The sequence below is a fragment of the Tenrec ecaudatus genome, chromosome 4, assembly GCF_050624435.1.
Source record: "Tenrec ecaudatus isolate mTenEca1 chromosome 4, mTenEca1.hap1, whole genome shotgun sequence".
Classification (NCBI taxonomy): domain Eukaryota; kingdom Metazoa; phylum Chordata; class Mammalia; order Afrosoricida; family Tenrecidae; genus Tenrec; species Tenrec ecaudatus.
In genome coordinates, this window is record NC_134533.1 from 34,116,580 (window position 1) to 34,137,204 (window position 20,625).

Below are 20,625 nucleotides of genomic sequence, written 5' to 3' on the forward strand. Positions count from 1 at the left end.
GGTGCCCGGCTATCAAAAGATATAGTGTCTGGGGTCTTAAAGGCTTGAAGGTGAACAAGCGGCCACCTAGGTCAGAAACAACAAAGCCCACATGGAGGAAGCACACCAGCCAGTGTGATCACGAGGTGTCGAAGGGTTCAGGTATCAGGCATCAAAGAACAAAAAATCAAACCATTGTGAATGAGGGGGAGTGCAGAGTGGGGACCCAAGACTGATCTGCAGGCAAATGGGCATCCCCTTACAGAAGGGTTGTGGAGAGGAGACGAGCCAGTCAGGGTGCAGTGTAGCAACCATGAAACATACAACCTTCCTCTAGTTCCTAAATGCTTCCTCCCCACCTACTATCATGATCCCAAGTCTACCTTACAAATCCAGCTGGACCAGAGCATGTACACTGGGAACACAAGGAATTCAGGACAGATGATCCCTTCAGGACCAGTGCTGAGAATGGCGATACCGAGAGGGTAGAGGGAGGGGAGGGTAGAAAGGGAGAATCGATTACAAGGATCTACATATAACCTTCTCCTGGGGGATGGACAACAGAAAAGTTGGTGAAGGGAGACATCGGACAGTGTAAGATATGAAAAAATAATAATTTATAAATGATCAAGGGTTCGTGGTGGGGGGAGCAGGGAGGGAGGGAATAAAAATGAGGAGCTGATGCCAAGGGTTTAAGTGGAGAGCAAATGTTTTGAGAATGCTGATGGCAACAAATGTATAAATGTGCTTTACACAATAAATGCATGAATGGATTGTAATAAGAGTTGAGTCCTCAATAAAATGATTTAAAAATATAGAGCCAGCCAGGAGTGTATCCCACAGCTTGGCAACTAGGGAACACATACCTCCACCAGCCTTATGCAGGCACTGTCCCCTCCCGTCCTGCATCAGTGGGTTTGGTTTGGCTCTGGGGGGTCCTGCAGACTCCCCCCTTTACTCCCCTCTCTTTCTAGAGTCACCTGCCATCTGCACTGTGCCCTGAGGCAAAGCAAATTGAGCCAACGCAGCAAGCAAGGAGCAGACAACCACCTTGCTTGCCCTAGGACCCCGGAGATCCAAGTTGAAACGCCCATCATGCCCCTTCTTTAGGCGCAGACCCTCTAGGCAAACCCAAGCAGCTCTGCTTCACCTCCTCCAGCTTTATCCCCCTGCCCTCCTCTGCCCAGAGACCTCTCCCTCTCCTGCCTCCACACCCACAAGCCAACACCCCACACCCAAAACAGACTGCATGTAGTTCTGACAACCTCCTCTTGCCAGAAAGTGCACCCTGGTGAGCTGACCCCTCTGTCTGAATGAGGTCTTGTGCCCCTCCAAGCTCACCCTCCTCAGTGGGGCTCTGGGATCTCCCCTGAAAACCACTCCCTGGCTTCCACTTCCTACCCTACTCTGCTCCCCATGCCCCACCCAGTGCTTCAGGCTCACACTAACTGTTCCTTGGAAAACCCAAGGGAATGACAGTGGGTTTGGAGTCAGGTTCGAGGGGGGAAAAGGGGGTGGGTGTGGCTAGAGAAGGATGCAGTAAGCAGTCTGTACTGCACTGCCTTGTGTTGTATTGCATTGTTGTTCATCGTGATTGTGGTGGTAGCTACACAAGATGACATACATGATAAAACTGAGCTATAAGCATATACACCAATAAGTGCCTATGTAACTGTGATGCTTTAGAAAGCTCTGTGAGCTATACCAACATCAAAGCCTAGGTTTTATATTATAGTATCATATACTATAGTGTACAAATGGTTAAGCACCCAGCTGTGAACGCAAAACTTAGAGGCTGAAATCCACCCAGAGGCATCTCAGAAGAAAGGCCTGGTGATTATCTTCAGAAAAGCCAGCAGCGGACATCCTGGGAGCACAGTCTGCTCAGATGCTCATGGTCCCACACCAAGAGCTGAACTGGATGGGAAGGCCACAGGTTACTGGGCTTTATGCAAGATGTTATAACTGGAAAAGGCAAGGCCAAGGATGCTTGGGGCTACCCTGTACATTTCTTTACAAGTCATGAATCATCTTCTGAATCTATAATTCAATTATATCTAAATTAAAGTTTAAAGATGGGAATGGGTGGCAGGAGAAAAGTAAGCAAGTTCATGCAAAAGAGATTTTGAAAAAGACAAATATCAAAGGTTTACCAAGAATGTGGAGCAACCAACCTAAGAACAATTAATTCTTGTGACCTGGCCCTGCTCAATACACACCCTCATCAAGGAAACACAGAAGTACGGGCACTATCACAAAGTGTAGTAAACAAATTAGCTGGTGCCCAGCTACCATATAAAATAGCATCTGGGGTCTTAAAGGCTTGTTTCCTAACAAGCAGCCATCTAAGCCATCGACTAAGACCGCATGAAGAAGCACACCCACATCCACGATCCCAGGACTGGAAAGGAGGAGATAGTATCAGAGCTCAAACTGTGAGATTCTCATGTGCAAAAGGCTATGGGTGACAGTGGAAGCCCAAAACATGTTTGCAGGATCTACACAGGGACTAAGCCTCTGGTGATCCCCTCTGACCATAATTGAGGGATGGAAACAACCTTCTTATTAGACGCAGAGCATAGGAGCCATGACTGTGGTAGATAAAATGATAAATCTGCCTTGAACAGTTAAGCCCGTCTCACCTGACCTCCCCTCTGGTGCACTTAGGGAGTGACCTGGCTTTTACCTATCTCCTCTCTCTCTCTCTCTCTCTTTCTCTCTCTCTCTCTCTCTCTCTCTCTCTCTCTCTCTCTCTCTCTCTCTCTCTCTCGCTCTCTCTCACTCTCTCTCGCTCTCTCATATTGGGGTTTATGTCTGTTGTATTTTGTCAGAATACATAGTTGTATTTTATAATAGAGCCTCCTTGAGTCTGTGGTGTTCTATGTGTTTCAGTGTATGAAACCCAAGATGGGTGAATCTGTAGAAACAACTAGAGCAAAGGTTCCTGAGGGATATAGCAGGGGTGGGGTAAGGTATAGCTGCTTTCTATGAATTCAAAAAGGAAGAAAAGTACTTGAAACGGAATTGGGTAGCAATTGTACAACACTGCTTGATAGGCTTGAATTATGGAATGCTGTGATGTCTGGATTAGCTCCTAATAAAATGGTTTGGAAAAGAGATAAAGAATGTGGAGCCAGGCATTCTGTTTTCCTCCTGCAGGAATCTCTGGAGAGAGTGGACTAATACTAATCTATAATTTTACAAGTGTAAGCAGAAATCTTCCTCTCAAAAAAAAAAAGATGGCCTCCCTCTCCTGCTCATCCATCCAAGCTACTGTCGTGAGGTTTTCTGAGGCTATCATTCATTACGCCTTGCTGTTCATTGGCACACTGTGTAAAATTGATTTTATTTTCTCCAAGCATACTGTTCCTTCCAGGTGATATGTCCATCCAGAAATTGTCTACATTGACTCCAGAGGCAGGTCAACTGAGCCCTAGCCTGTTCTCAATTACACAGTTATTAATTCCAGTCAACAAAGATAAACGCAGACAGCTACGCATTTGGACTGCCTCTCACGGCTCACTGCTCTCTGCTCTTGACAATGATTTTGTGTGCACGGGAAGCTGCAGGAGGCACCAGAAGACCAATTTGAGAAAATCCATAGTTGGGGGACACTGGAAAGATGATCTGTTCTGTAGTATTTTCTCCTTGTCCACTCTGTGAAAATGTCCGGTTGTGTGAATCACAAGTCAACTCTAGAGCGTCACCTCCAAACAGCACTCTGAGACGCACATCAAGTTATGTCTAGAGGAGTGCGTTTATTAAGAAAAGTGAATCCTATACTTATTTCAGCCATGTTCATTTTTTTTCTTTGTCTTTTTTTAAATTTTCCTTCTTTTTTCCCCAAATCATTTCATTGGGGGCTTGTACAACGCTTATCACAATCCACACATGCACACACCCATTGTGTGTCAAGCACATGTGTACATTTGTTGCCATCATCATTCTCAAAACACTTGCTTTCCACTTGAGCCCTTGGAATCAGCTTCTCATTTTTCCCTCCTTCCCCGCGCCCCCCTCCCTCGTGAACCCTTGGTAATCCTTGATCCCGTCGTCGGAAGTGTTACCACCTGCGTCGATGAGCTACAGGGAGCTTGCAGTGGGCCTTGACAAAGCGGTGACTGGACATCAACAGGGCTTCAGCATACAAACGCCCATACACACAAATGCCAAAAGTTTGTAGAAAAACTCCCTTATTATTTAATTAAGTTTTTCCAGGAATATTTTGAAGCCTCCATGGGTGTGCATGTGTGTGTACACAAGACCACACAAATGGTCTTCACAAAGGTGGAATTAAAAGATAATGAATGTCTCTGTACACTTTTTGAAGGCCCCTCACATGTGTGTGTTCCTGTGGGTGCATATGGCACAAAAATAGTTCGGTCATAAAATACCGATTAGCTCAAATGGAGTCTCACCTTCACAGGGGACACATGCCGTCCTGATGTTTCCCGTCTTCTGTACTGCCTGACAACAGTGACTCAAACGCAGCCACTCTGACAGGGACCTGCATCCCCTCAGCTCCTCGGGCCTGCCAGCCACCTGCACAGACACAGCACTCGTACGGTAAAAGGAACCCGGCTTCAAAGCAAAACCCCCACAGCTGTCGCGGGGCAGGTGTGGACCAACGGAACCAAGCCAGCTCTGCTCTCAGGAATTCATTTCTAAGCGTTGCAAAATGCCAGACCAAATGAAACCAATCTTGCACCTGACATGCTCTTAAAAGAAGTAAAGAGTTGGGAGATACACATCCCAGCTACTTTTAATCCAAAATTCCTATGACCGGAGAATATCAAAGGGGCTTTAAGAAGTAGTACGGCACTACTGTAGCTTCTAATTTCTTTCCATCTTTGTTTTCTGCAAATTTGTTCCAATGTACACAACATACACACAGACCTTCATACGTGCACAACATACACACAGACCTTCATAAGTGCACAAAATACACACAGACCTTCATACGTGCACAACATACACATAGACCTTCATAAGTGCACAACATACACACAGACCTTCATAAGTGCACAACATACACACAGACCTTCATACGTGCACAACATACACATAGACCTTTATAAGTGCACAACATACACACAGACCTTCATACACGCACAACATACACACAGACCTTCATACACACAGACCTTCATACGTGCACGACATACACACAGACCTTCATAGGTGCACAACATACACACAGACCTTCATACATGCACGACATACACAGACCTTCATATGTGCATGACATATACACAGACCTTCATACGTGCACAACATACACACAGACCTTCATACACACACAACATACACACAGACCTTCAAACGCACACAAAATATCTTGACAGCATGGTTTCTATACTCAGAAGTATAAATCTAAATATATATATTTTTCCATCCCTCATCTAAAAATTAATTTTAAGAGATTCATTTCCAGCACAAAAGACAAAATTCCTCTGAAAGTTTTCTCCATTCTGTTTGATAGAAAACATACTTCGTCCTCCTTGCTTCAAAGATCATGAAAGTTGCATAGCAGCGGTTCTCAACCTGTGGGTCGTGACCCCCTTGAGGATCAAACGACCCTTTTACAGGGGTCGCCCGATTCATAACAGCAGCCAAATGACAGTGATGAAGTAGCAAGGAAAATAATGTTATGATTGAGGGGTCACCACCACATGAGGATCTGTATGAAAGGGTCGTGGCCTGAGGAAGGTTGAGAACCGCTGCTGCTTAGGAAGAGACCAGTCATTCTGGTCAGGGGGCCATATTGAATCAATTGCTTTAAATAAAAATGTCAAGTCACTTGTCATGTCCGTCTCTTAGCAATCCATCACCCCAACGGTAGATTACGGCTGTCTCTGCGTTTCCTTTTACTTCCTCTTTTCTCTGCCGGTTTCTGCAGCGGTTCGCGGGCCAGTCGTCTCCCTCGCCAACACTAGCTACATTATCTTCTTGGAAAATCAAGCTTTATTAAAAGAGCAATCATTGTGCACACCCCTCCTCAACACTGTGAAAAGCTGCCACTGACCTTACTGCAAACGCTTGCTAACTCACTGAGGGTGGATGCTAAGTTCCTCCTCCATTTGTGAAGGGGGCCCAGGAGGCATGAGGTGAGGCTGCGTTTCAGGAAACACTATCACGAGTTTTTTCAGTGCCCCCTCCTGCCCCCGCCCCCCCATGGTCACACCAGCCGGAAATTGGCTACTTCTGTCAAGCTATTTTAACGTTTTTGGCCTTAACTCGCTTAGATATAAAAATCAAAGAGATTATTCTGGAAGCTCTATTTTTCTAATTATGCTTTCTTTTGTTGTTGTTCTTTTACTGCCAGTGTGCTCCACGGCTAAGTCTTTGATCCGCAATCCCCTCCATGGAGTAAACGCATTCTCTCCTACAACTACACTGACTTCTATTCCTGTGTCCACACTGTCTTTTGGCTAGGTCCTTGTAGTCTGCTGTAACTGAGCGGATTCGCGCTGCTGGAAGCGCCGGGCGTGTCTGTCAGCGCAGCTGCTCCGTGCCGTTCGCGAGGCTTGACCTTGCAGAGGCAGGTCTCCACACCTGTCTTCTGGGGCGCACAACCTCTGAGCTAGGACCGGGCTGAGTAACTGTACTTGTGACTTCCCTCTTCGGTGTGCTTAGCCACAAACAAACTTTGCTTCATCCCACGACAGCATCTATTCTGCCATGATAAGACCTCTGTGAGTTTGTTCTGGTGTTCCCTGGGGCTCGGTACATGGCAGGGACTCAATAAAAACTGCCTACTATCCATCATTCGTTCCACGCTGAGGACCTTGGCAGCTCTGACACCTTGGCTGAAATCACCAAAAATTAAATGGTGTGGCAAAGACCCAGGCTTTTAAAACCTATTTTCAAATATGTCACTAATTTTCAGTCTTTTCAGAAAACAACGGATTCATTTGGCAACTCAACATTTTGCCACAAACTAGTGGTGTTGGGTGCTAGTAAACTCAAAAGCTAAAATACTTGCTTAGACTTGCCCATGGTGACCAAGTGTTTTTTCTGAGTTTGAATTTATTGTGGAGATATCCGGTACATCAATTTATGAGAGCTGTTGTTGGTTTTATTTGTGGTCTTTGTATTTCCAAGTACAGGACCATTACATAGCACCACAAATATGTAATACCCCAGACCAAAGTCAATGCCAGCCCCTCCATGACAGAGTAAACCTACCCCTCTGGGCTCCAAAGACTATAAATCTCCATGGGAGCAGAAAGCCTCCTCTTTCTCCCACAGAGTAGCTGTTGAATTCAAACTGCTGACCTTGTGATTAGCAGCCTAACTTGTAATCAACCATGCTATGAGGGGTCCACACATAGATTGGGGAAATAGCCCAAAAACTTTTGGGGGACAAACAAAAAAAAATTATGATGGAAACGAGGTAATGATGATACTTTGTGGAAAGATATATCAACAATTTCTATTGAGAATCAATCATACAACAGAACTGCTCATTAGTTTTAAGGAAAAAAATGAAATCCTGAAACAATATCCTAATGCTTTTGCGAGAAAAATAAAATAGTCACTTACACAAATACTCAAAATCCAACTAAACTCACAGCTTTGGAGTCAATTCCAATTCACAGCGACCTTATAAGATCAAGTGTCTGTGTGGGTCTCTTAAGCTACAAATCTTTACTGGATACTGGTGAATTCAAACGACTGAGCTTGTGATTCACAGCCCAACACATAACCCACGACCCCACCAGGGCACCCATACGCAAACCCCAAAACCAAACTCACTGCCACTGAGTTGATTCCAACTCAAAGTAACCCTACAATGACAGTAGAGAACTGCCCTTGGGGGTCTCTGAGACAATAAGTTTTTCACAAGAGAAAAAAGCCCGGTTTTCCTCCCTCAGAGCAGTTGGTGGTTTTGAACTGATGACACCACTCATAGCAGCCCAAGACCTAACCACTACATTACCAGGGCTCCTTCTACAGATAATATTAAAGGGCTTCCAAAAGTTTGTGAAAAAAATACCATTTTCTTTCAATTCTACTTTTCCTCCAACTTTTTGAAGCCCTCTAGTATATTTATAGTATCACCAATAAACCAAACCTACTACTTACCTTGCAGTTAGCAGCCCGACGTGTAACCACTATGCCAGCAGGACTCTAGTATCACCAATGTATATTCTACACACCAGATACTTCATGTCCCTTAATCCTCCCAACAAGGTAGGGATCACTGCCATGGCCCACAGCAGGAATCTGAAGCACAAAAAGGCTATTCAACTGGTAAGTTAGTAGCAGGACTGAAACTCAAACTCAGAGCTGTCTACCTCTCACCACTGCATTGTGTCATCCACGCCACATGGAAACTAATTAAAAGACCAACATTAGTGGGTGATTAAATAGCCCCTGATACATCTACTGAATACATTTATTTAATGTAATGTTGGGTAACTATTAAATAGTATGAAAGTAATACAATGAAAAATAAAATACATATTTCAATGTATTTGAAATAACACTAGTTTAACCAGATTTTAAAACACCCACACACAGTCAAAAACACCCGGATTACAATGAGGTAAGTAATGTGTAATTCACAACAGCAAAATGATGGAAACCACCCAAATGTCCATCAAGAGACAAATGGACAAGTGGACTACGGCACATGACCACCGTGGGCCCTGGGCAGTGTTAACCAATGGCGTGGATCTGTCAACTATCTCATAGCATGGATGAGCCTGGAGGGCCTGCGGCCGAATGAAGTAAGTCAGCTACAGAAGGATAAAGACTGCGTGAAACCACTACAGAAAACATCAGGACAAGGGTTTCACATGGAAGGAAGCACTCTTTGATGGCTACCAGGTGGGAGGGTGAGGAAGGGTCAATTACTGGGCGCATGCTGACGTGGGTAGAGGGAACGTCAATACACGTAACAGGAAGGTCAGTAAAAGAACAATGGTTGCAGGGGACAACACTGAGAAGAGAGCAAGAGTCAAGGGCAACATAAAGTGAACTCTGCAGTAACAGGGACGCACGCCCAGGCTGACGGGTGTGGGAGTATACCCACCGTGCATATAAATGACACACAGGATCTCTGGGGCATGTGCAATTCACCTTTGCTGCAAATATGTTCGTACATGTTGTGGGGTCAAAATTATGAAAACTTCTTAGACAGAGCCAAACACCTTGAGGAAAGGAAGTGTCGGGCTTGGGGCTCGGGACCATGGTTTCAGGAGCAGCAAGGCCAATTGGCAGAGCCAAGTCCACAAAGACCTGGTTCTATAGTCCACTTTGGTGAAAATTGACTGGGACCGTGAAAGCTCATGACTAATGAGCCAGGCAAACATCAGGCGCCATGTCCCTGAAACCAGAAGACGGAGCCCAGCTCCCATGGCCAGCCACTTAGAAAGGGGGCACATTTGAAGTTCCTGCATAGCTAAAGAGGAAAATATGGACCAAACCTCAAAATTTAAAAACACGGCCAGGCTTACTGACCAGAGAGAGGGAGTTGGGTAGAACCCACGAGACTGTCACCCTCAGCCATCTTTCTGGTCTAGAAACAAACCCATCACCCCATGGCTCAATTTCCCACCACACAACAAAGAGGTCTACAAGGGGACAACACTAGGGAGGTCCCCACACCTCAAAATAATCAGTCATTCGAGAGCAAGGGTTAAAAAAAACAACTTGCTGCCATGACAACCCTGCACAGCATGACACAGCAGCTCACAAGCATGGAGCTGGGAATAAGTCTCTAAAAGAATGGTTCTCAATGGGTCATGACCCCTTTCAGGGTCAAACAACTCTCTCAAAGGGGTCACCTAAGACCACTGGAAAACACATATTTCTGTTGGTTGGGGGTCACCAGAACATGAGGAACCGTATGAAAAGGTCGCGGCATTAGGAAGGTTGAGAACCCTGCTCTAGAAAAAGAACTCCTCAGGCCTGCGTTAACGCAAATGAGGTTACAGGGGAGCACTCCCAAGGTTCAATGACTGGCACTGGGATTGTTAGTGGTCTCCGCTTTAAGACGAGTAACTCCTCATTGGGTTAGGAACAGTATTCAGTGACAGCATGAGAATTACATTTTCTAAAAGAAATCATTTTAATTAAAAAATAAATCCAGTTTCAGCTAGAATATTCATATATTTTTTCCCTTTCCAAGTGACTAGTGGACTGCGTTTCCACTGCTCACTAGTAACGAAATGGTTAACGCTGGAGGGTACACCCTGGTGGATATCTCCCTCAACCATCTTGAAAGAAAAAAAAGTCACAGTCAGTTACACCCACTAGATCTGTGTTCGCTAGGACACTTGCAGGCGCACACACACCCCCTCTTAACTGTCGGCCTTCGGCTGCCACGCCGGGTGTGGTGGGCAGTCAGTCTCCCCCAAGCCTGACATTTTACTCCTGGCTTTAGCGGCAAACGTTCAGGGAAGGGTGAACAGCCCCCTGGCCTTCAGGTAGGTCCCAAAGCTTGATTTCTACCAAATCTGGAAGATGGGAGCTATGTTGGGAAATGCTGAGGGCAAGGTTGATGCCACACCTCGAGAGTGTGTGAACTAAAGGTGGATTGGGTGTCCAGACGGGACAGGGGTGATGTGGCAGTTGGAATCTGTGTGGTCTTTTGGTCGCAGGCTGCTACCAGGCTGTAAATACACAGAGACCTGTGTCTTCACCTTGATGCATGCCTGCTTCTCTGGCTTAAGTGTCGGAAGGAAAATCTAACCGTAGTTTACCACCATGAAAAACAGCAGCAGCAGCACTGACATCAAATCGATTCTGACTCTTCCTTACTCACTCACATAGGACAGAACAGAACTGCTCCCTAGAGTTCCCAAAGCTGTAAATCTCTACGGGTCCAGCCAGCCTCTTCGGCCTCCAGAAGAGCAGCCACTGGGCTCAAACTGCTGACCTTCCTGTTAGCAGCTCAACCCATAACCCACTCAACTACCAGCACCCCCCGATTAACTGGGAAAAATAGGATTAATTCTTACACAAACAACTTGCCATTATATGAAGTTATCTGATCAGTAAGATTAAATGTTTGAGAAAATTTCGTATCTTTCTTTGGAAGGAAAAAAAGAAGTTCGCTTTAGGTGCAACAAACCCAGCCTTGTGCCATTGTCCCACCTTCGAGTCCTTACTCTGCCCTCGCTTCACAATCACGTCTCCCTGCTGAGAAATGTTAGCATGGGGCTGGCGGAATACTGAAGGTTAATGGTCCTATATATATACTGTCTTTGAGAAAGAATGTTTACCGTGTTGGCTTTGAAACTCCCTTCTGCTGAAGACCAGTGTCTTGTTTTTTAAAAATACCTTCCTGTTTTCGTCTGGTCTGCTTCAAGAAAAACGGGCACTTCAGTGGATCACTTTGGAGTTAGTATAAATTCTTTCAGAGTTATTTTTAAAAGCCAAGCTGTGGCCAACAGTATCCGATTAAAACCATAGAAGATGTACAGTAGTCTATTCCAATGAAAAGGGAAATTTTAAAAACTAACTAAACATGGTAAAAAAATGTGAAACGCCTTCCAATGTTCCTGTTTGTTCTTTAAGTACATATATCATCTGGCCGTGATTTAAAACAGGTTCGTGGAAAATTCAATACACAGTGAACACGATGAACAAAGTGAACACAGTGCCTGAACTGTTCACGGGAAGACTGTAGAAATGGCCACGGTTCTGTTACCTCCAAATTGACCGTAATAAAAGTCAAGAAATCATTTAAAGAAAAATATACAAATGTTTGAGCTGTAGCACAAGAGAAGGTAGCACACCTCAGTGGTAATAAACTTCATCAGTATTCTTAAAGGAGACCTATTAGTGCTGTGAGTAGGCAGGCACTGACTGGTAACCACAAGGTCAGTGGTTCAAATCCACAAACAGCTTCATGGACTATAGAGGAGGCTGTCTACTCCCATGGAGAGAGCTAGAGTCTCAGAAACTCCGTACAGGGGCACTGTGAGTCCGAGTTGACTGGATGGCTGTAGGGCTTTAGGTCTGGGGGGTATGATGGCATGAGTCAAGAGCAAGGCATCAGGAGGAGCCCAGGTCAGAAACTCCCACTGGAAAATCTCAAAGGCTCTTGGCAGGAAAAGGGTTCGTTTTCTTTATGTCGCTCTCAAGGAACTGTTTGCTTTATGTAAAATAATCACTTTACATTTATGAGAAGTTGATTTCTTTATGACAACTTTTTAAGGAAGCTAACGAGAAAACATGCTTAAGAAACCTTGCTGCTGCAAAGGAAGAGTTTGTGGAGAATGCTTACTCTCTGGGGTCGGGACTCCGTATGCTTGTAGGGCTCCTTTCCCAGGACAACCAGGAAGCCTGCGTGGGCATGTGAAACCAGCAGCATCTGGTTTCAGGACTCCCCGCACCCCAAAGGAAGCAAATCTCTGGGAGTCAGCACCATCACCCATGGTTTTCGTGTGCTGAGTGGACGATCAGCAGTGCTTCCTTGTGTTTTCCATGGACTGCATTCCAAACTACACAGCTGACTTTGCTCAGGAACACTTGGCTAGACCATGAAGAAATAAAACACCGGCCTAGAGTATTTCACAAGCAGGGTAAATTACTGAACTACAAACCACCATGGCTGAAGAGTGTGTTTTCACAATGTTGGTAACTGATTCTTCTCATTTCCTCACTTTAGTTTACTGTAACCCACGAGACCACTATTAAAAGATCACAGCTTGAGGGCTTTTCCAGCACAGATGATTTGCAGTAAATTACACATCCTACATCCAAGAGGATAGTTTGCAATTCATTCCATCTCATGGATAGAAGTTCTTTAAAGGGAGGAGAAAAAACAAAACAATAAAAACACCAACATCTCCTCAGAGTGATCATAGATTCTAAGTGATCCAAGGAAACATTATAGAAATATCAATTAAGTAAATAAATAAATAGAAAGATCAATTAAGTACTTACTTTATGCTGGGCCCTGAGCTACACGATTTTACACGTGTTGCCTCATTTATGGAAGGAATCCCTGCTTGGTGTAAACAGTAAGCACAAGTGGCTGCTAATGGGAAGGTTAAAGGTTTGAGTCCACCTAGAGGTGCCTCGAAAGAAAGACCTGGCGGTCTACTCGCACACATCAGCCACTGAGAACCCTCTGGAGCTCAGGGCTACTCTGCAGCACACGGGGTCACTGAGTGGACATCAACTAAGCAGTCTCCGGGTGGGGTTTCCTTTATCTCGCGGATTCCTCATGACAACCCAATCGATAGGTCCTAACTTGGGCTACCCTGTTTCCACTGACCTTTGGTACCTAAGCTTGCACTCCTCAAACTAGCGGTGCATTTCACATGAAGACTCCTGACATCCCTCTTAGGTAATAATCATAAAAAAATTAACACGCTTACTTCACCTGGCGAGTAAGTAAGAATACCTCTTACTATCCCCACTGTCCCTTGTTAAAAAGAACAGAAAGAAAAGTGGTGATGGAGCAACTAAGAGAGCTAGGTGGGGCTTGGATTTGGACATTTAATGAGGAATTAAGAAAAAGAGTGGAAAGAAGGATAAAATCTTGCCTTTTATTTAAAAAGATCTCACAACCTTCATTCCTTGTCCTGTTCCCACAACTGCCTCCTGATCCACAACTGCCTCTCGCCAAGAGACCAGTCCCTGAAGGACATCATGCTTGGTATGGTGGCGGGGCAGCGTAAAAGATGAAGGTCCTTGATGACATGGACTGGACACATCTCATGGCTGTATCGGTGGGCTCAGGCATAGAACAATTGTGAGGATGGCAAAGGACCGTACAGTGTTTCATTCTGTTGTGCGTGCATAGGTCACTCTGGGTCGCAGCTGACTCGATGCCACCTGATAACACTACCCTCATCACATTGATCCCAAAATGTGGATCAAAATGTCACCAAGCTACCTCCTCTGACCAGTTCCCCAGATCCTAAAGCCCTTTCCAATCATCTTCAGCATGACAATTAGCACCTTCCATGACGGGCAAGTAATTGTGAACTTTTAATAAATTCTGGTATAAACAGACAATCATCCACTCTGTGCAAAGCCTTGCTCTAGTCATAATTTACATCATTTATCTTCTCATACAGATGAGAAAATTGAGGCTCGGGAGGCTAAAGAACTTGCCAAGGTCACATGGTTAATAAGTGACAGAGCCAGGATTTGAATCAAGCCAGTTAAGTTCCAGAGACCATCCTCTTTACCACTGTTTTGTTTGGGTTTTTTGTTGTTTTTTTTTTGTTTTTTTTGTGCAGTTTTTGAAGCATTTTTAGCAATTTATTCTTCAAAGCCCAGGAGATCTGTGCTATTTTGTTTCCGCTAACCCTTGGATCTAAGATTCCAGTCCTCAAACAAGGCGTGCATTTCACATTAACACTCCGGACATCTCACTAAAATAATGTATCCGGCTTACTTCAACTGGCGAATGCCTTTTATACATGTTGGGATACAAGCATTACTCCTGCATGGATTCTGACACCTCTGCTGAGTGCCAGCTCGCTAACGAGCTGTCAAGGAATTACTTTTATCAAAGTTCTTGGACTCGAAAGAGATCTGAAGGAAGAGTCACTAGTCTTTACTCTTACCAAACCCAGAGAGCTATGTGCCAGAACCTTCTCTGCACCCCCAAACCAGCTCTCTAACAAAAAGTGGGGGGGGGGATACGGGGTGTGAGAAACAAAGGGCTTTTAAAGTGGTGCTCAACCAAAGTGTAAGGACCGTATTTCCAGCGCTCCACGTGTCTTAGTTCCAGGACCCCCCGCAACGCCGAGCAGGAGTCCGCCTGACACCCGTCCAGGCGCGGCCGCTGCCCAGCGACCGGAAGGACGGTCCCCGGGCCACTCTCACCTCCCATTCCCTAGCGCTCCGCCAGGGTGCTCATGAAGTCGCTTCGCACGCTGACGTCTTTATTCAGAGAGACATCCTACAAGGCTCCACGTCAGGAGCCCCTCCAAAAAACCCCAAAACATCTCTTAGCAACCCGGCCCCGAGCGTGCTGGTTCTTGGGAAATGTAGTTCTTTTTACAGACGGATGCTTGAGCGTCCAGCGAAAACGGACTACAATTCCCAGAACTCTGGAGGCGGTTGGTCCGTGACCCAAACGTATCCCTACGACTTAGCGTGCACTCGGCACAAACGTTCTGTGGTTCTTTGCCTACATCAAACGCGAAGCAAACTCAAGGGGATTCCATTGTAACTCTTAGCGACCCAGTAGGATGAGTGAAGCGCCACCTTGGGTTCCCGAGACTGTAGATCTTCACGGGAGTAGACAGTCTCTTCTGCCGCAGAGCGGCTGGTGGTGTTGGACGCAGGACCTTACTGTTAAAGAACAGCCCAGCAGATTCGCCCGCTGAGCCTCTAGGGCTCCTAAGCACCTGAATTCGTTCCCACGCAGGCCTTCCCTGCTGGGAATTTGTATTTCCAACACAGATATACGAAATCTGACTCTACAGTTTAATGTGACCCCAAGTGACCCAAACCCGTGCAAAATGTATCCTGGAGGAGCTACCAGGTTAACATTGAACTGCTAACCACACAACTTGAAACCCCAACCAGCCGCTCCAGAGGAAGAAGGATGGGCCTCTCTGCTTCCCTGGAGTTTGCATAGACTCCACAGTAGTGGGCTGGGGTTTTAATCAAGTGATTTCTGTGTAATAAGATACTGTAAGTCAATTTACTTTTGTTATTCTTTCAGATAAAAGATCTACCCACCATCAGAAATCATGTCGCTTCAGATGGTAACAGTTAGTAATAATATCGCCTTAATTCAACCAGGCTTCTCACTGATGCATTTTGATGGACAAGTTTTTTTCTTTGGCCAGAAAGGTTGGCCTAAGAGATCCTGCCCCACTGGAGTGTTCCATTTTGACATAAAGCACAACCATCTCAAACTGAAGCCTGCACTTTTCTCCAAGGATTCCTGCTATCTCCCTCCTCTCCGATACCCGGCCACTTGCACGTTCAAAGGCAACTTTGAATCTGAAAAGCATCAATACATCATCCATGGAGGGAAAACGCCCAACAATGAGCTTTCTGATAAGATGTATATCATGTCTATTGTGTGCAAGAACAACAAAAAGGTTACTTTTTGCTGCACAGAGAAAGATTTGGTAGGAGATGTTCCTGAAGCCAGATATGGCCATTCCATTAACGTCGTGTACAGCAGAGGGAAAAGTATGGGTGTCCTCTTTGGAGGGCGTTCATACACACCTCCAACCCAAAGGACCACCGAAAAGTGGAATCGTGTCGTGGACTGCCCACCGCATGTTTTCTTGGTGGACTTTGAATTTGGATGTTCTACATCATACACTCTTCCAGAACTTCACGACGGGCTATCGTTTCATGTCTCCGTTGCCAGAAATGACACCATTTATATTTTAGGTGGCCATTCACTTGCCAACAACATCCGTCCCGCCAACCTGTACAGAATAAGGGTTGATCTCCCCCTGGGTAGTCCAGATGTAAGTTGCACCGTCTTGTCAGGAGGAATCTCTGTCTCCAGTGCAATCCTGACTCAAACTAGCAGCGATGAGTTTGTTATTGTGGGGGGCTATCAGCTTGAAAACCAGAAAAGAATGGCCTGTAATGTTGTCTCTTTAGAGAACAACAAGATAGAAATTCGTGAGTTGGAGACCCCAGATTGGACCCCAGATATTAAGCATAGCAAGCTATGGTTTGGAGGCAACATGGGAAATGGAACGGTTTTCCTTGGGATCCCAGGAGATAATAAGCAGACTGTTTCCGAAGCATTCTATTTCTATACGTTGAAGTGTACCGAGGACGATGTGAACGAAGATCCGAAAACACTCACCAACAGTCAGACGTCAACAGAAGACCCCGGGGACTCTACTCCCTTTGAAGACTCAGAAGAATTTTGTTTCAGTGCAGAAGCATACAGTTTTGACGGTGATGATGAATTTGACACCTACAATGAAGATGACGAAGAAGATGAATCTGAGACGGGCTACTGGATCACATGCTGCCGTACCTGTGATGTGGAAATCAACACTTGGGTACCATTCTACTCAACTGAGCTCAACAAACCTGCCATGATCTACTGTTCTCACGGAGATGGGCACTGGGTGCATGCCCAGTGCATGGATCTCGCAGAGCACACGCTCATCCAGCTGTCGGAAGGAAGCAACAAATACTACTGCAATGAACATGTGGCAATAGCGAAAGCACTGCAAACCCCCAAAGGAGCCTTGCCCTTAAAGAAGTCCTCCATGAAGCCTCTCCGCAAAAAAGGGCCTGGGAAGATCTTGACTCCTGCTAAGAAATCTTTTCTCAGAAGGCTGTTCGACTAGTTTTGCAGATGGCCTTGAGAATCAAGTGCGACCTAGTTTAAAGAGTCAAAATGATGGGGGAAATTGTGTTTCTATTTTTGTTTGCTGAAATGTCAATGTTGCTTTTGTTTACCTGAATTCAGTGCCAGGAAAAGGTGCATAATAAAATACAATGCTAAAGAGAAGCACTGTAGCACCTGTACATTGTGAAAATATTTACCCAATGATATCTTTTTTTTTTTAGTCCCTAGGAGTCAGAATCAACTCCATGGCAGTGAGGTGGGTTTTTGTTTGTATTTTATAGGTGCTGGTAGAACTACCCCTGTGGATTTCTTTCTTTCTTAAATGATAATTTTCCATTTAATTTTTTTTATTCTAGAAATTTATTCTAGAGTAAGATTTTTTAAATAAACAAGCTTAAAACAAACTATTGCAGCCTTTATAGGACTTTTTTTGTCCAAAGTAATCTGTAAGGCATCCACCCGGTGCCATCAGGTTGATTCTGACTCAATTCCAAACCTGTAGGGCAGAGTAGAACTCCATGGGGCTTCCAAGTAAATAGTTATTGAAGCCAAGAGTGGCTGGTCCTTATGGTTAACCACCCAATACTTAACCACCTCTACCACCAGAGAGCTTAAATCTACAAAATAATTGAGATGAATTTAACCAGAAAAGAAACGAACACTCAAAGGAACTAAATGACTTAATTTGTGCAATCAGGCAATCTGTTGGCTGACAAAAAATGAAAACACTTCTACCCCACACTAGTACTCTTTGTACAAACTCTAAGATGGTCACTTGTGCTATGCTCATGAACAGAACAAGTGTCTTAGAGCTGAGACATTGCCTATCCACTGAACTAGCAGAAGACAGAGGGGAAAAACTCGTCAAGTTTATTAAGTTTATCAAGTTAGTTACATTTTTCTCATCACGTGCATATACCTTCCTCAGAGATTTCATATCATATGATGTGAAAATGATAATCCAAGGTGAGCCACTGAACCCATTCTCTATACTCATGTTCACGAAAAAAACCCACCACGATGCCCACTTGTGCTTTGCACCACGAGAGTGTGCTAGGAAAGGAATCCTACAGATACCCATGCAGAAGAGCATATTGATGGTTTCTCCAAAATCTGAATAATTTCATGATGTTAATAGATATTTTAACTAAGGGGGTGTGTTTCTGTCTAGTTAGTATAGGATGTCTGCTGCCAAAAATATTACAAAACCGCTGAGCTTACTATAATGTTCAACCAGACACAGAATGAAGGTTTAATCGACTGTTAAGGTTGAGATTACAAGATACCCATCTATGTTGGTTGGCTGGCTGAACCATATATCAATATTTGATCCAGTTTCATCTCGACTACATTAAACCAGGACATTTTAGATGTTCAGCAAAAGTATTTTGGGGGAAGAAAATTAAATATATGGAGTAAATGTGTGATATTGGTGAACAAACTTTTGAAAACGGAGTCGACAAACTTTTGAATGAACAGGAAAAAAACCTTGCCTTTTGCAATCTCTGGTCCTCAGTATTATCACTCTTTATTGAATTTATTTCTTATTAAAATTGGTCATTTTAAGACTATTTTTCTGTCGGTATTATGTAATTTATTTTAGAATGGGAATGTTGGTTGTATCTTCCTGTTCAGCTGACATGTGTTTCTCTATTCCTTATTATGTTAGTGGTTTTGTGGTTTGTATGTGCCATAACCAGCCAATTGCCTGTGAAAAACATGTCAGATATGTATTTACAGTCATTGTTACAAGTTTATAATGTATTTTTCTATCTTGTTTTATATGTATATTATATAGCATTCAGGGAAAATGTTTTTTTCTTTATTGAGAAAAGGATACAAAATGCAAAATCCACAATTTTGATAACAAAATTGTCAACTGCTTGCCATCCTTTATTAAATTGGTGTCTTGTCTTTCTTGGGCTTTTAGTTAGCTAACAAGTGAATACATTAGACACCTTTGGATTTTAGTTAGGAATTTATATAGCTTGCATTTTAATTCTTTGGTTCTTTGCTGTTTCTATTAACCCAGATCATTATTTTAAGAAATGTTATAATACCAAACTACTAAAAAAAGATATCAATTCATAATTAGATGGCCTTAGAAACAAATGTTTTCTTTCCACCAGGATACTTTAGTTAAGTGAGGTTTCATCTCCTCCTAGGCATTTACGTTGTAGTCTATTATGTATCTGTCTTCATTGGAAGTCTACAGTGTGGCAGGTCTGAGAGCCAAATTTAGAGGCGATACAATAATTCTTGGGCTAACAGTCCCAGTGCCCAAGATCCTATAATTAACCTGTCTACACTAGCTCAGGTTCTCACTGGTTCAGTCCTATTGCTTGATGAACATTCCTTGTGAACAAGAGACTGCCAGTGTTTTTCTTGCTCTTTGGTTGCTTCTATCACCTATATAAAACTAATAAAAATACTTTTTAATTTTTCTGTTTATATTTATTGACTCAATTATTAGCATACACTTCTCAAACATACTGTCATTGAAGCTATTCAACTCATAGCAATCCTTAGGACAGGTAGAAGGGCCCCTGTGGATTTCTGAGACTGTAAATCTTTATGAGAGTCTAAAGCCTTATCTATCGCCCTCAGAGTGGCTGGTGGTTTCAAACTACTGACCCTGCATTTAGTAACCCAACACATATCACACTCTGCCACCAGGGCTCCTGTTAACATACCTATATTCCCAAATAAGACTAAAAATGTTCCATTTAATTTTCTCAGGATCACTTTACTTGGATTTATGTTTATCTGTTAATAGAAACAGTATAAAGTTGGAGCTGAAATATCCAAAGAAACATTGCCCCAAGAAGCAGATGTATTCCCTTTATCTTGATTTTTATACAAAGACTCAGTAACTAAAGAGCCAGTGTCCCCATGATTACTGAAGACAAAGTGGGTGCATAAGCAAATGTGGTGAAGAAAGTTGATGGTGCCTAGCTATCAAATGATATAGTGTCTGGGGTCTTAAAGACTTGAAGATAAATAAGTGGCCATCTAGCTGAGAAGCAACAAAGCCCACATAGAAGAAGCACACCAGCCTGTGTGATAATGAGGTGTCGATGGGATCAGGTATTAGGCATCAAAGACCCAGAGCAAAAAATCTTAATGTGAATGAGAGGGGGAGTGCGGATTGGAGGCCCAAAGCCAATCTGTAAGCAATTGGACAGCCCCTGACAGAAGGGTTGTGGGGAGAAGACCGGCCAATCAGGGTGCAGTATAGCACCGATGAAATATACAGCTTTCCTCTGGTTTTTTAATACTTCCTCCCCACCACTATCATGACCCTCATTCTACCTTACAAATCTGGCTAGACCAGAGCATGTACATGGGTACAGATAAGAGCTGGAAACACAGGGAATATAAGA

The 20,625-nt window shown here is 44.0% G+C and overlaps 2 protein-coding genes across 7 annotated transcripts in view; one reads left to right on the top strand and one right to left on the bottom strand.

Moving 5' to 3' along the window:
- The window catches only part of IFTAP (intraflagellar transport associated protein), a 66,248-nt gene extending 51,333 nt beyond the window's left edge, over positions 1-14,915 (bottom strand). For 3 of the 6 annotated variants that reach the window (XM_075545867.1, XM_075545864.1, XM_075545869.1), the window contains exon 1: positions 14,782-14,915. Coding sequence is in view for 2 of the 6 variants with exons in the window: in XM_075545864.1 (XP_075401979.1) it covers positions 14,782-14,788 (7 nt within the window). In the remaining 4 variants the exon portion in view is untranslated. Of the gene's footprint in view, positions 1-4,397; positions 4,522-8,067; positions 8,209-14,781 lie in introns of all 6 variants that reach the window. The other 3 variants (XM_075545865.1, XM_075545866.1, XM_075545868.1) reach the window with 3 other exon arrangements.
- Positions 14,916-15,656: 741 nt separating this feature from the next.
- On the top strand, positions 15,657-17,240 carry RAG2 (recombination activating 2). The gene has a single exon (XM_075548363.1). The coding sequence runs from the start codon at positions 15,657-15,659 to the stop codon at positions 17,238-17,240; it is 1,584 nt and encodes a 527-aa protein (XP_075404478.1).
- Positions 17,241-20,625: the final 3,385 nt, after the last annotated feature.

Excerpts from the sequence above, each read along its gene's own strand:
- RAG2 (XM_075548363.1), top strand. The coding sequence starts at position 15,657 with ATGTCGCTTCAGATGGTAACAGTTAGTAATAATATCGCCTTAATTCAA.